Genomic DNA, 12,295 nt, shown 5'->3' with positions numbered 1-12,295 from the left:
TGCAGAGACAAGGCCGGGCACACCTGTCCTTTCCTGTTGTTGAGCAGGGACATCCCCGCTTGGCTAAAGGGAACTTCAGGCTTGCCCCCATGCACCTGACTGAGACCACCGCTCCCATGGTGGACTCCAGGAGACCTAGTGACTCCTGGCTGCCTCAGGCCTCTGGCCCCTCTTGCTGGGCTCAGCAAGGATCCCAGCCAGGGCCTCGGAGCCCACCTGAGACCCAGCCCCTGGCTACGAGGAGATCGAAGGCACATCCCTGTTGACTCCCGGATACGTACAGGGGACCCTTGAACAACGAAAGGGGATTAGCAGCGTCTGCTCCCTGTGTGGTTGAAAATCCGTGTACGTGGGGCTCCTGGGGGGCTCAGTCGGTTAAGCGTCTGACTCTCGATGGCAGCTCAGGTCATGATCTCATGAGACTGAGTCCTGAGTTGGGCTCTGTGCTGACGGCATGGAGCCTGCTTGGGATTCTCTCTCTTTCTCTGTCCCTCTCTTTCTGCCCCTCCCCTGTTCATACCCCTGCCCCTGTCTCTCTCTGTCTCAAAATGGGTGGGAAACTGAAAGAAAGAAAGAAAGAAAGAAAGAAAGAAAGAAAGAAAGAAAAAGAAAGAAAGAAAGAAAGGAAGGAAGAAAGAGAAAGAAAGGAAGGAAGGAAGGGAAAGAAAGAAAGAAAGAAAGAAAGAAAGAAAGAAAGAAAGAAAAGAAAGAAAGGAAGGAAGAAAGAAAGAAGGAAAAAAAGAAAGAAGGAAAGAAAGAAAGGACAAAAGAAAGAAAGGAAGAAAGAAAGAAAGAAAGGACGAAAGAAAGAGAAAGAAAAAGAAAGAAAGAAAGAAAGAAAGAAAGGACGAAAGAGAGAAAGAAAAAGAAGGAAAGAAACAAAGAAAGGAAGAAAGAAAGAAAGAAAGAAGGAAAGAAAGAAGGAAAGAAAGAAAGAAAGAAAGAAAGAAAGAAAGAAAGAAAGAAAGAAAGGAAAGAAAATTGGTGTACAATTTTTGATTTCCCAAAAACTTAACTACGAATAGCCTACTGTTGACAGGAAGGTTTATCGAACACATAAACAGTCGACATGGTATTCTTACAATAAAGGGAGCAAGGGAAAACAAAATGTAATTAAGAAAGTCGCAAGAAAGAGAAAATGCATTTGCAGGACCGTGCCGTATTTACTGAAATAAACGCACGTGTAAGTGGACCCGTGGAGACCAAACCCGTGCTGTTCAACGGTCAACTATAAGTATATGTTAAGACAAAGTACGTGTAAATTCATATGTAAATATATGTAAATATAACATAAATGTAACCAACACGTAAATACATGTCAATATAATGTAAATGATAACAAACAGATATAAATATATTCTACTTACTATAAACATATATATTACTATACTTACTTTACATGAACATTTTTACTCACTTATGTAATATGTATTATATTTAAGGACTGTTTTGGACCCTATTCCAACCTAAGATTTTAAAGCAAGAGGTAGAGGGGCCCCTGGGGGGCTCAGTCGGTTAAGCATCCGACTTCGGCTCAGGTCACGATCTTACGGTTTGTGAGTCGGAGGCCCGCGTCAGGTGAGCGCGAGCCCGGGTTCGGGATTCACTCTCTGCCCCCTGTGAGATTCTCTGTGTCTCTGCCTCTCTGCCCCTCGCTCACTCACACTGTCTCTCTCAAAAGAAGAAAAAGTGGGGCGCCTGGGTGGCTCAGACCTCGCTTCATCCGCAGCACCAAATAGTCACCGACAAAACAGGTGATTGGTGCATCCACGAAACGTCAAGAAGGGCCTGTCTGGCCGGCTCCCAGCCCGTGCCTATGGCGGGTAGCGGTCAACACAGCTCCCGGGGACCAGCCCCCGTGGAGCACGTCTTACGGTCCACAGCCTTGATGCATCTGCAAATGGCAGAGATCCGGAAGAGAGTTCCAAGCAGGTTTCACTGAGCGCTAAGAGCCTAGACCCCGCCGTGATTCCGTACAACAGGGGGGTGACAGGGAGGAAAGAGAAGAAGCCATCGTTCTACCTGCATCTGAGGCTCCATCGAGGAGATCGGAATCTGAGAAGCCACCTACGAGAGAAAAACACAAGTGTTATCTGCCATCCTGGGACTGTCAGGAGGGTCTCGATGTCTCGGAACGAAAGAAAACGCCATCGGGATCAAAAGCAGAGCGGGGACAGGCGCAATCCAACAGGGATTATACTTTCTGGAAGAAATGTCTCCAGTATGCAATGACAATTGAATTCCCAATTCTATTTTAAGCTCCTGAAGTTAGCCTCACCAAAAACTCTGCTACAGAGCCTGAAAAAGACTCCAAAAAAACAAAAAACAAAAAAAGGAAAACATATAGCAATCTTTTGGATGAATATACATGAAATGATCCCAAAGGAACCTTAGTAGTAGCCTTACCTGTTCACTCCCCCCATTACTGGTGACACATTTTGTTCACGTCTCGACTCTGGACTCGGCCACGAGACTCAGAGGTTAAGTTGTCAAAATGGAAGCCAAGCCAGTATTTTAAAGTAGCCTCCGTTGGGCCGGGCGGTCCTGCCCATTGAGAGGGGCTCACCGAAGCTCGTGGCACGGTGACCTCAGTCATCCAGACAAGCCAACCCCAGAGGACCCACCCACTGACCACAGACACAGGACAGCCACGCCCAGATCAGCCAAGCCCCGCCCAGACTCAAGCCTCGCCCAGCCAAGCCCCGCCCAGACTCAAGCCCCTCCCAGACTCAAGCCCCGCCCAGCCCCGCCCCGCCCAGACTCACGAGACAGAACGATTAAAAAAATTTTCGGCCACACTGGGTTTGGGGATCCTTTGTTAAGGGTCAATAGCTAGCTGATACACATCAAATTTAATGCGTCAGTTTCACGAAACCTATCATGATGAAATACGGGTCATTCCACAAAGCCACCTACTTTGTAGGAGGACATCCTTCAGCGTATGACATGAGACTCACGGGTTAAAAGAAAAAAATATATATATGACCACATGCATTGGCAAGCACATGGCCCTGATAAAACTGAATATGTCCTGGGCCTTCTACCCAAGGCAAAATGATTCCAATACAAGAGAAAGGAAAGAGAAAATATAAGTATCAAAACATAAATGTATACACATGATTAAGAAACCATTTGCCAGTAATATGATAGTCTTTTCATAAAAGCTAAAAAACAAAGCCAAATTATTAACAGGTAATAGGATTCTTCATTAAGTGGCTAGTGAGGAACGATGTACAAAATTCATTTCTGGGTTACAGAAATGAGCCCCAAAATAGCGGACATTAAAGTGTCCACAGAGGGGCACCTGGGGGGCTCAGTCGGTTGAGCATCCGACTCGGGCTCAGGTCGTGATCTCACGGCTCGTGCCTACCAGCCCCGCGTCGGGCTCTGTGCTGACCGCTCGGAGCCCGGAGCCAGCTTCGGATTCTGTGTCCCCCCCTCTCTCTCTCTGCCCTTCCCCTGCTCACACTGTCTGTCTCAAAAATAAATAAACATTAAGAAAAAGCAAACATCTTTTCGAAAGCTGCTTTCCACTCCTGGAAACCCGGTAGGACCTTGCCCCGCAGAGCCCATGTGGTGCCCAGGCCACCGTGAAATTACTGCCTCTCTGAAAGGGAGCGCACTATCCTCTGAGAAACGCCCAGCGGCCCTGAAGGGGAGGGAGTCTTACCAGAAGATCCAGGCTGCTTGGGGTCTGGGTTAGGCTTCGGTTTGGGTGGTTTAGGTGGTACTGGGTCGTCTGTTTGTAAAAGATAAGCGTTGCATTTATGAGCACTTTGCAGTCAGAAAACACACACACACACACACACACAAGGAAAAAAAGAAAACCAAGGAAAAGGCATCAGTTCACCTCCGCCTGGTTTCCCAAACAGCTAGGAATTGGACTGGACCCTTTCTCAGGGTGGGGACCCCGGGACACAGTCCCCTGCCCATTTCTTTCCCAGTGTCCGTACTCGCCTTCAAGAGAACTGGGCCCTTCCCACGCTTCTATAAGTTCCCGACAGAAACCGAAGCAGATGTCTGGACCGGCTACGGAATTCGCGGGACCCAGCCCAGAGGAAAACGCGGGGCCCACGGTTCAAACTGGATTGAGCATTTCGATATGGCGGCCACAAGCCAGGCTGGGCTCTTGGTCAGTGCGTGCACGGGTCACATGCCTGAGCTCACAACGTCACCCCAAACATGATACTCATGCAGCGATCGGAAGGAAAGTCAGTCACACGGGAGACTTACGAAAACCATACTTACGGCTTCCTCCCCCGCCGAGGGCATCTTCCAAATTCAAGTCCGAACTGTCTGCAAGGGAAATGTGTCATCAGCCCCGAGGCTCCGGGGAGGAATTCAGACCCCTAAACAGACAGAGAACACCCTGCTTCCCCAGCTCCCTAAACGCTTTTCCTGACCCCAGTCTCACCAAGGTCAGAACGTCAGAGCCGCATTCCTGACCCGTCACATGAAAACAGCCACGGGCGAACCCAAGTCCCCCAAGAGTGGCCACAGCCTTGGGGGAGGCAAGGCTCGGAGCGCTGGGGACAGACATGTGACACCGTGTGTGGGTGGCTGTGCACCTGCGATGGGCGTCTCCGGGCCCAGATGTGCGGGACCACACGACGGGAGCCTCCCTGATGACCCAGGTGGCCTGCGTGTTCCGAACCCTTTCCGAGCTGCAGCTACGTCTAGGGGTTGCAACGCTCTCTGGTCCCACACCCTTTGCCAGCTGGTAACCCACAAGGAAGTCAGCCCCGGTTTCTGCAGAGAAACCACGGGGCCCACGGGGTTCTCAAGCAGCTCTGGGGGCCGACGGGGGGGGGGGGGACGGCAGGGATCTGTCCCGTGCCCGCCAGGGACGTACGCGTCTTACCTGTGCCGGGCTTCTTGGGGGGCGCCGTGGGTTTCTTGTCAGTGTCTAAAGAGAAAAGACAGTCCGTGAGCGAGACTGCTCGGAAACTCTGAGCCCGCTGAGGACCCGCCATTAACAGGTGCAGGGCTGGTGCCGAGCAAGGTTTTCACTGAGACCAAGAGCATGCACGTCACCCCGTGGCTGGGTTGCTGTCCCCTCCCCGGGGCATCCAGATTTTCCTCCTCGGTGTATACGAAGGCACTGACCCCCGTACAGGCTGTGTTATACTTAACTACACGCGGCTAAAACTCACTGTCCTGTGTGAGCCTAAATTTTAACATTACCTCCCACATGTCACAACTACGAAATTTTAAGAGCACTCACTGTCGAGGGCATCCGACAAATCGAAATCCTGGCCTACGAGGCAAAAAAGAAAAAAAAAAGTCTGATTACGCATAAGAAACGTACAAACGTGAAAATTAAGGAAATACACAGAAAGGGGCTGATGGCTTTTATGAGGTTGCTGGCGTATGGCAGCTTAAAAAAAATTTTTTTTAACGTTTACTTATTTTTTTTTAATGTTTTATTTATTTGTGAGACAGGGAGAGACAGAGCATGAACAGGGGAGGGTCAGAGAGAGAGGGAGACACAGAATCCAACGCAGGTTCCAGGCTCTGAGCCGTCAGCCCAGAGCCCGACGCGGGGCTCGAACTCGCGGACCGCGAGATCGTGACCTGAGCCGAAGTCGGACGATTCACCGACTGAGCCCCCCAGGCGCCCCTGGCAGCTTTTTAAAACGTAGGATGAGCTAGGGCTTCTCATCTGGCCCCCATGTCCACGTTCACACCCCGAAAAGTAAGACGTCGGGGGACGTTCGAAACGGCAATGATCTTAAAACGTAGCGGCAGAGTCACGAGAGTCAGAAAATGTGGTGATTTGGTCCGAGCCTGATTCATGAACAGCAGACCCCTTGCGTTAAATGAGTAACGAGTTCCCACAGGATGGAAAACACACAGAGGGAAAACTCGCCCCTCGTGTGAGCCACGTCTGTGACCACACAGCCGAACTATGTTTCCTGCAGAATCAGCAGACAACCCACAAAACACACACAAAAATATTGCTTAAGCTCCCGGGTCCCCGAGGAGGGAAAGTGCCCCGATGTGCCTTGTTCTTTGATCCCGTTGCTACTGCGTTTATTGAAACCATTTTAGTCCTGTTGTTCAGAAGCCATTTCTGATGGGCTGCAGGAGAGGAAAGGAGACGAGTCTTGGAGAAGCCTGATCGGGCTGTCCGGTCAGCTGTAAGGCCAGTGACAGTGGGTCGGACGGTACCTGTGCGGTCAGAATGTTAAGGGACACCAGCCCCAGCTCAGGAAGTGCTAGACATTTCAGGTTGCGCGAACATCCCCGGGAGCCAGGTCAGGGTGGGGAGGTGTTCGCTTCTATGCGATGTGTGACCCAGGCTGGGGCCTGTGATTGTCCCCTCTGTCATGTGTGTGTGTGTGTGTGTGTGTGCATGCATGTGTGTGCGCACATGTGCAGGCTTGTGTAGGTGTGGTTTGTGTGTGTGCATGGTCTGTGTGCATATGTGTGGATATATACGTGTACGTGGTCTGTGCGCATGTGTGTGGATATATACGTGTGCATGGTCTGTGTGTGCATGTGTGTGTGGATATATACACACGTGCACATGGTCTCTGCGTGTGCGTGTGTGCATGTGTACACGTGTGCACGGCCTCTGTGTACGTGCATGTTTGTGTGCCTATATACACATGTGTGCATGGTCCGTGTGCGCATGTGTGGATATATACAGACGTGTGCACGGTCTGTGGGTGTGCATATGTGTGTATGCATGTGTACATGCACGTGCATGCTCTGTGTGCATATGTGTGGATATATACATGTGCATGGTCTGTGTGCGCATGTGTGGATATATACACACGTGTGCACGGTCTGTGTGCATGCATATGTGTGTATGCATGTGTACATGTGCGTGCATGTTCTGTGTGCATATGTGTGGATATATACGTGTGCATGGTCTGTGTGCGCATGTGTGGATATATACAGACGTGTGCACGGTATGTGGGCGTGCATATGTGTGTATGCGTGTGTACTTGCGCGTGCATGGTCTGTGTGCATACATGTGGATATATACATGTGCATGGTCTGTGTGTGCATGTGTGTGTGGATATATACACATGTGCACATGGTCTCTGCGTGTGCATGTGTACACGTGTGCACGGCCTCTGTGTGCATGCATGTGTGTGTGCCTACATACACGTGTGCATGGTCTGTGTGCGCATGTGTGGATGTATACAGATGTGTGCACAGTCTGTGTGCATGCACATGTGTGTATGCATGTGTACATGCGCGTGCATGTTCTGTGTGCATATGTGTGGATATATACGTGTGCATGGTCTTTGTGTGCATGCGGGCTGACTGTAACCATCGACCCAGAACTCGCTCTCCCTAATAAAATGCTGCCTCCTCTCCCTGCACAACCTGCCGGGACAGCTCCTTGAGCTCGTGGGTCCCCTCGGTGCCCCTGCTGCTGACCCCACGTGGCCTCCACACAAACCCTGTAAGAGCAGACGAAGCAGGGGTGGGGGCACCCTGCCAGCCAGCACCCTCCAGCCCCCCACAGCCCCAGGCTGCCCTCTCTGCCGTGGTTCTCCCCCAGAACCCTCTGCGATGCACACCACGCAGAAGGTCCCCATACTGTCGCCAAAACAAAGTCCGGAGCCCGCTGCTCCCAGGACCCCAAGGTCAGCCAAGGGCAGGTCTCACAACACACAGGCAAAGGAACGATGCCCCCTTCCCACCCTGCTCCCCACCCCCCTTGTGCACGCAGAACCCCCTCGAACCCCAGAGCAAGAGCTTGGCTGCCCGCTGTTGCACGATTGTGCAGATGTGTGCAAAAGTCACGCACACACATCGAGATCCGCTGAAACCCCCACAGGAACTGGCAGGAAATGCCATGATTCAACAGCCAGCACTCGACGGCCAGGAACACCGCGCAGTGTATTTCCAGCCTGACTTAATCTATCCGTCTACACAGCCCCCGTTGTGCTGCCTGCTCCCCAGATTGCCCCCCCGGGGCCGACGGAAACAGCAGCACGTGGGGCCGCCAGGCCAGAGCACGCGGACGGGAGCCTGGGCCCCGGGGCCAGCACTCAGGCACAGAGTCCCCCGTCCGGGAGGAAGCCGGCCGCTGTGAGCGGAAGCCTGTGCCTCCCCAGACGCCCAACACCCCTCACGGCTGCAGATGTTCGGGGCACCCAGGGTGACTCACGAGGGGCGAGGCCACGCCTGGCAGGACACATGCATGAGTCACCCCCACGGCACCTCCCTCCTGCAGCCCCTCCCGACTCACATCGGTGTCACGTGGGGACACGGGTCCAGCCACACGCAGTCCCCGAGCCGCCCCCCGCCCCCCGCCCCCGGGCAGGTGGAATATGGAGTAAGTTATACACATACGTTTGGAATAAGTTTTATACATACGTACATATACATAGAACATAGGATTCTACGTAGAACTTAAATTATAGACATATACGTGGAAAACGTTATACATATTTACATACGCATACGACATAGAATTATATATAGCATATAGATTTACAGACATATATTTGAAATAAGTTATGTATTTTCACATATATACAGAATATAAAATTGTATATAGAACATGGAATAAATCATATACCTATGTGTGGAATAACTCCTATATTTTCACATGTATATAGAATAAAAAATTCTATATAGAACATGGGTTCTATATAGAACATAGACTATAGACATATATTTGTAAATATACACCTACATGTATAGAAAAGAAGATTGTATATGGAATGCGAAATAGATTATAGACATATTTAGAATAAATTGTATACGCTCACGTATATATAGAATATAGAATTACACGTAGAATCTGGAAGAAATCATATATATATTTGGAAAAAATTCGCTGTATTCACATATATAGAATATAGAATTATATATGGAATATGGAATAAATTATAGACATAATTTGGAATAAATTTTATATGTATATTTACATGGAAATACATATATCCTATTATATTCTAACTATATCTAATATGTACCGATTCTATATATGTAATACATATTCTAAATATATCTGTTCTATATTCATATATATTTGTATATAGAATATAGAATTCCATATACAATATGGAATGAATTATAGATATTAATTTAGAATAAGTTGCATTTATATTTACATATACCAATATATGTAAATATAGTTACAATAATAAATGACAACAATCGCAAATTATATAGGTTATACACAGACCTTATAAATCCTATAGACAAATTATATATAAACTAGAAGTCACTTACACAAAGAAAATTTCAATAGGAACAAAAGACATTTATAATGTATTATAGAAACTGCAAATTATCTGATTTATAATTATACAGAGAAGTTATAAATCATATAAGCAAATATATAGGATTAATTAAAAAAATGTTTTGTAACATTTATTTATTATTGAGACACACGGAGAGACAGAGAATGAACGGGGGAGGGGCAGAGAGAGAGGGAGACACAGAATCAGAAGCACGATTCAGGCTCCGAGCTGTCAGCACAGAGCCCGACGCGGGGCTCGAACCCACGAACCCTAAGATTGTGACCTGAGCCGAAGTCGGTCGCTCAACTGAGTGAGCTACCCAAGCGCCCCACAAAAGTATAGAATTAAAACAGAAAGCAAGTCGGGAAAGCAAGCCTCACATCCTCTGTCCCACCCCTTTCTCTCTGCCTCTCCCCTGCTCACACGCACACTCTCTCTCTCTCCAAAATACCTAAGCATTAAAAAAACACGTAAATCACACGCGGCTTGCTGGCCTGACCCAGATACCTCTTTGTCGCCCTAACCGGTCTGGTGAGCCCGTGAGCGGGGCGTTGGGGAACATCAGAGTCCCGGACGTGCCTGTGCAAACGCATTCCTGGGAATACACCGGGAGCACCCGCCCTTCTGTCACTGTCTGGGGGCCGCTGGCCCTGCTGGCCGGGACCCTCCACTCTCTCCCCACTGTGGCTGCTTCCAGACCATCTGCACCGCCCCCTCCCCCCGGGGAGGCGGGGGAGGCCCAGCTCCCCACAGGGCGAGCTCCTGACTCCCAGCCCCCAAGGGTGCTCCCTCCCACTGCTCCCTGCACCACCCCCCCCCACCTGGACTGGCCCCAAATGACCCCTTAGACCAGCGCAGACATTATCAGCTCATGCGGCCGTCTGTGGCTCCAGAAACTGGCCCGAGGTCCCAAAACAGACTAGGCGTTTCTGCTTATTAATTACATGATTCATGCAGGTTACACGGTACAAAGTGTGGGGAACCTGAATGAGTGGGTACTCGTCCCATCGTTGCTCCTAGGGGATTTGCCAGTTACCTTCTCTCGCCTTGGGTCATGTGTCCACCAGCGCATCCATCCACGACCCTGTCGTGCATTACCGCGAGAACTCCTACTCGTACCTCAAAGCCCCGAGAAAATGCTGCCTCCTCCAGGAAGCCCTCTGTCACTCCCCCTGGGTGTAGACTGACGCATTTCCTCGCGAGTTCTCAACTCGGGCTGCGGGTGATTTCCTAAGTACGGACGCTCAGGCCATGCTCCAGGCCAATCAGATCAGAGACTTTGTGAGCCGGGACCCAGGCGCCGATGTCTGAAAGCCCACCGGCATTGCAGGCTTTTAATTCCTTGAGATGCCTTGTCCCTCGCCTCTGACCCCTCGGTCCAGACTCTGCCAACAGCCCGTGTCCCTCCAGCTGGGTCTGCACACCGCCCATCACCGAGGGGATCTTGCACAGCCAAGTGCGAATGTGCACCTGTCCGCTTCCAACCCTCCAGGTGAGTTTCACACACACATCCTGGCAACCGAGGCCGCCCGTCACGTACCCCTGTGGTTCCACAGCCAGAAATAAGCTGCGTCCCTGCAGCATTCTCTCTCCTCAGCCTGCACACAAGCTACCTGAGACCTCCCCACGGCCCCACCTCTCCCATACGTTCCTTTGCTGTTTTCAAGCCACTCCCCCAGCCTGAAAAGCCCTCTCCCCCCTTCAGGCTTCTGTTGCTATGATGGTCTATGCAGGGTGCCCAGGGTGGTCTCCACCTGCAAGGAGCTCTCTCTGGCCTCTCTGGGGGACACTGGTCCCTGCTCCTCTCAGGACACCTCACCAGAAGGGGTACCTTCCCTGCCACTCGCCAGGCAGAGAACAGACGATGGGGACCAGGTATTTCTTCTGCAGGCGCCCGAGCCAACAGTATGGAGAGAATACAGACGCCACTTGAAATTCGATCTGCGCTGACGGAAGGCAAGGGGGAGAGCCAGTGGCTGGGTGTGTGGGTAAGTGGACACATGGATGGGTGAGTGGGCTTGTGGGTAGATGGGTGAGTGGATGGATGTGTCAGACAAATACATAAAGGTAGATGGATGGATGGGTAGGTGAGTGGATGGGTGGGTAATTTGATGAATGGATGGACAGGCACATAGCTGGACAGACAGATGGGTGTATGGATGGATGGATGGATGGATGCACAGATGGATAGGTATGTGGGTAGGTGTGTGGATAAACAGGTAGGTGGCTGGCTGGCTGGCTGGCTGGCTAAGTGGGTGGATGGATGGATGGATGGAGGGGAGGGATGGATGGATGGATGAAAGGATGGATGGATGGATGGTTGAATGAGTGGGTGGCTGGGTGGATGGAAGGATGGGTGGGTGGGTGGGTGGATGGATGGATGGATGGATGAACAGGTGGACAGGTGGATGCATGGATGGATAGATGGGAGGACAGTTAGATGGATGGATAGATGGATGGATGGATGGATGGATGGATGGATGGACAGCTGGACAGTTGGATGGATGGATGGATGGATGGAAGGACAGATGGATGGATGGATGGATGGATGGATGGATGGATGGATGGTTGAATGAGTGGGTGGCTGGGTGGATGGAAGGATGGGTGGGTGGGTGGATGGACAGGTGGACAGGTGGATGGATGGATGGGAGAACAGTTGGATGGATGGACGGATGGATGGATGGATGGATGGATGGATGGACAGGTGGACAGGTGGATGCATGGATGGATAGATGGGAGGACAGTTAGATGGATGGATAGATGGATGGATGAATGGGTGGGTGGATGGATGGATGGATGGATGGACGGACAAGTGGACAGGTGGATGCATGGATGGATGGATGAAAGGATGGATTGATGGATGGATGGCTGAATGGATGGGTGGGTGGATGGATGGATGGATGAAAGGATGGATGGATGGTTGAATGGGTGGGTGGATGGATGGATGGATGGATGGACAAGTGGACAGGTGGATGCATGGATGGATGGATGAAAGGATGGATTGATGGATGGATGGTTGAATGGGTGGGTGGGTGGATGGATGGATGGATGGATGGACAGCTGGACAGATGGATGGATGG

General features: G+C 50.6%; 1 protein-coding gene across 3 annotated transcripts in view; it reads right to left on the bottom strand.

Annotated features, from left to right (window-relative positions):
• Positions 1–12,295, bottom strand: part of CD99 (CD99 molecule (Xg blood group)) — a 31,211-nt gene that overhangs the window by 9,541 nt on the left and 9,375 nt on the right. For all 3 annotated transcript variants that reach the window (XR_006710793.1, XM_045471447.1, XM_045471448.1), the window contains exons 2-6: positions 5,225–5,257; positions 4,862–4,906; positions 4,249–4,296; positions 3,671–3,739; positions 2,023–2,067 (exon numbers count right to left, since the gene is read on the bottom strand). Coding sequence is in view for 2 of the 3 variants with exons in the window: in XM_045471447.1 (XP_045327403.1) it covers positions 2,023–2,067; positions 3,671–3,739; positions 4,249–4,296; positions 4,862–4,906; positions 5,225–5,257 (240 nt within the window). In the remaining variant the exon portion in view is untranslated. The remainder of the gene's footprint in view (positions 1–2,022; positions 2,068–3,670; positions 3,740–4,248; positions 4,297–4,861; positions 4,907–5,224; positions 5,258–12,295) is intronic.

This window comes from Leopardus geoffroyi, chromosome X, assembly GCF_018350155.1.
Source record: "Leopardus geoffroyi isolate Oge1 chromosome X, O.geoffroyi_Oge1_pat1.0, whole genome shotgun sequence".
Lineage (NCBI taxonomy): Eukaryota > Metazoa > Chordata > Mammalia > Carnivora > Felidae > Leopardus > Leopardus geoffroyi.
This window is presented reverse-complemented; position numbering and strand designations above follow the sequence as displayed.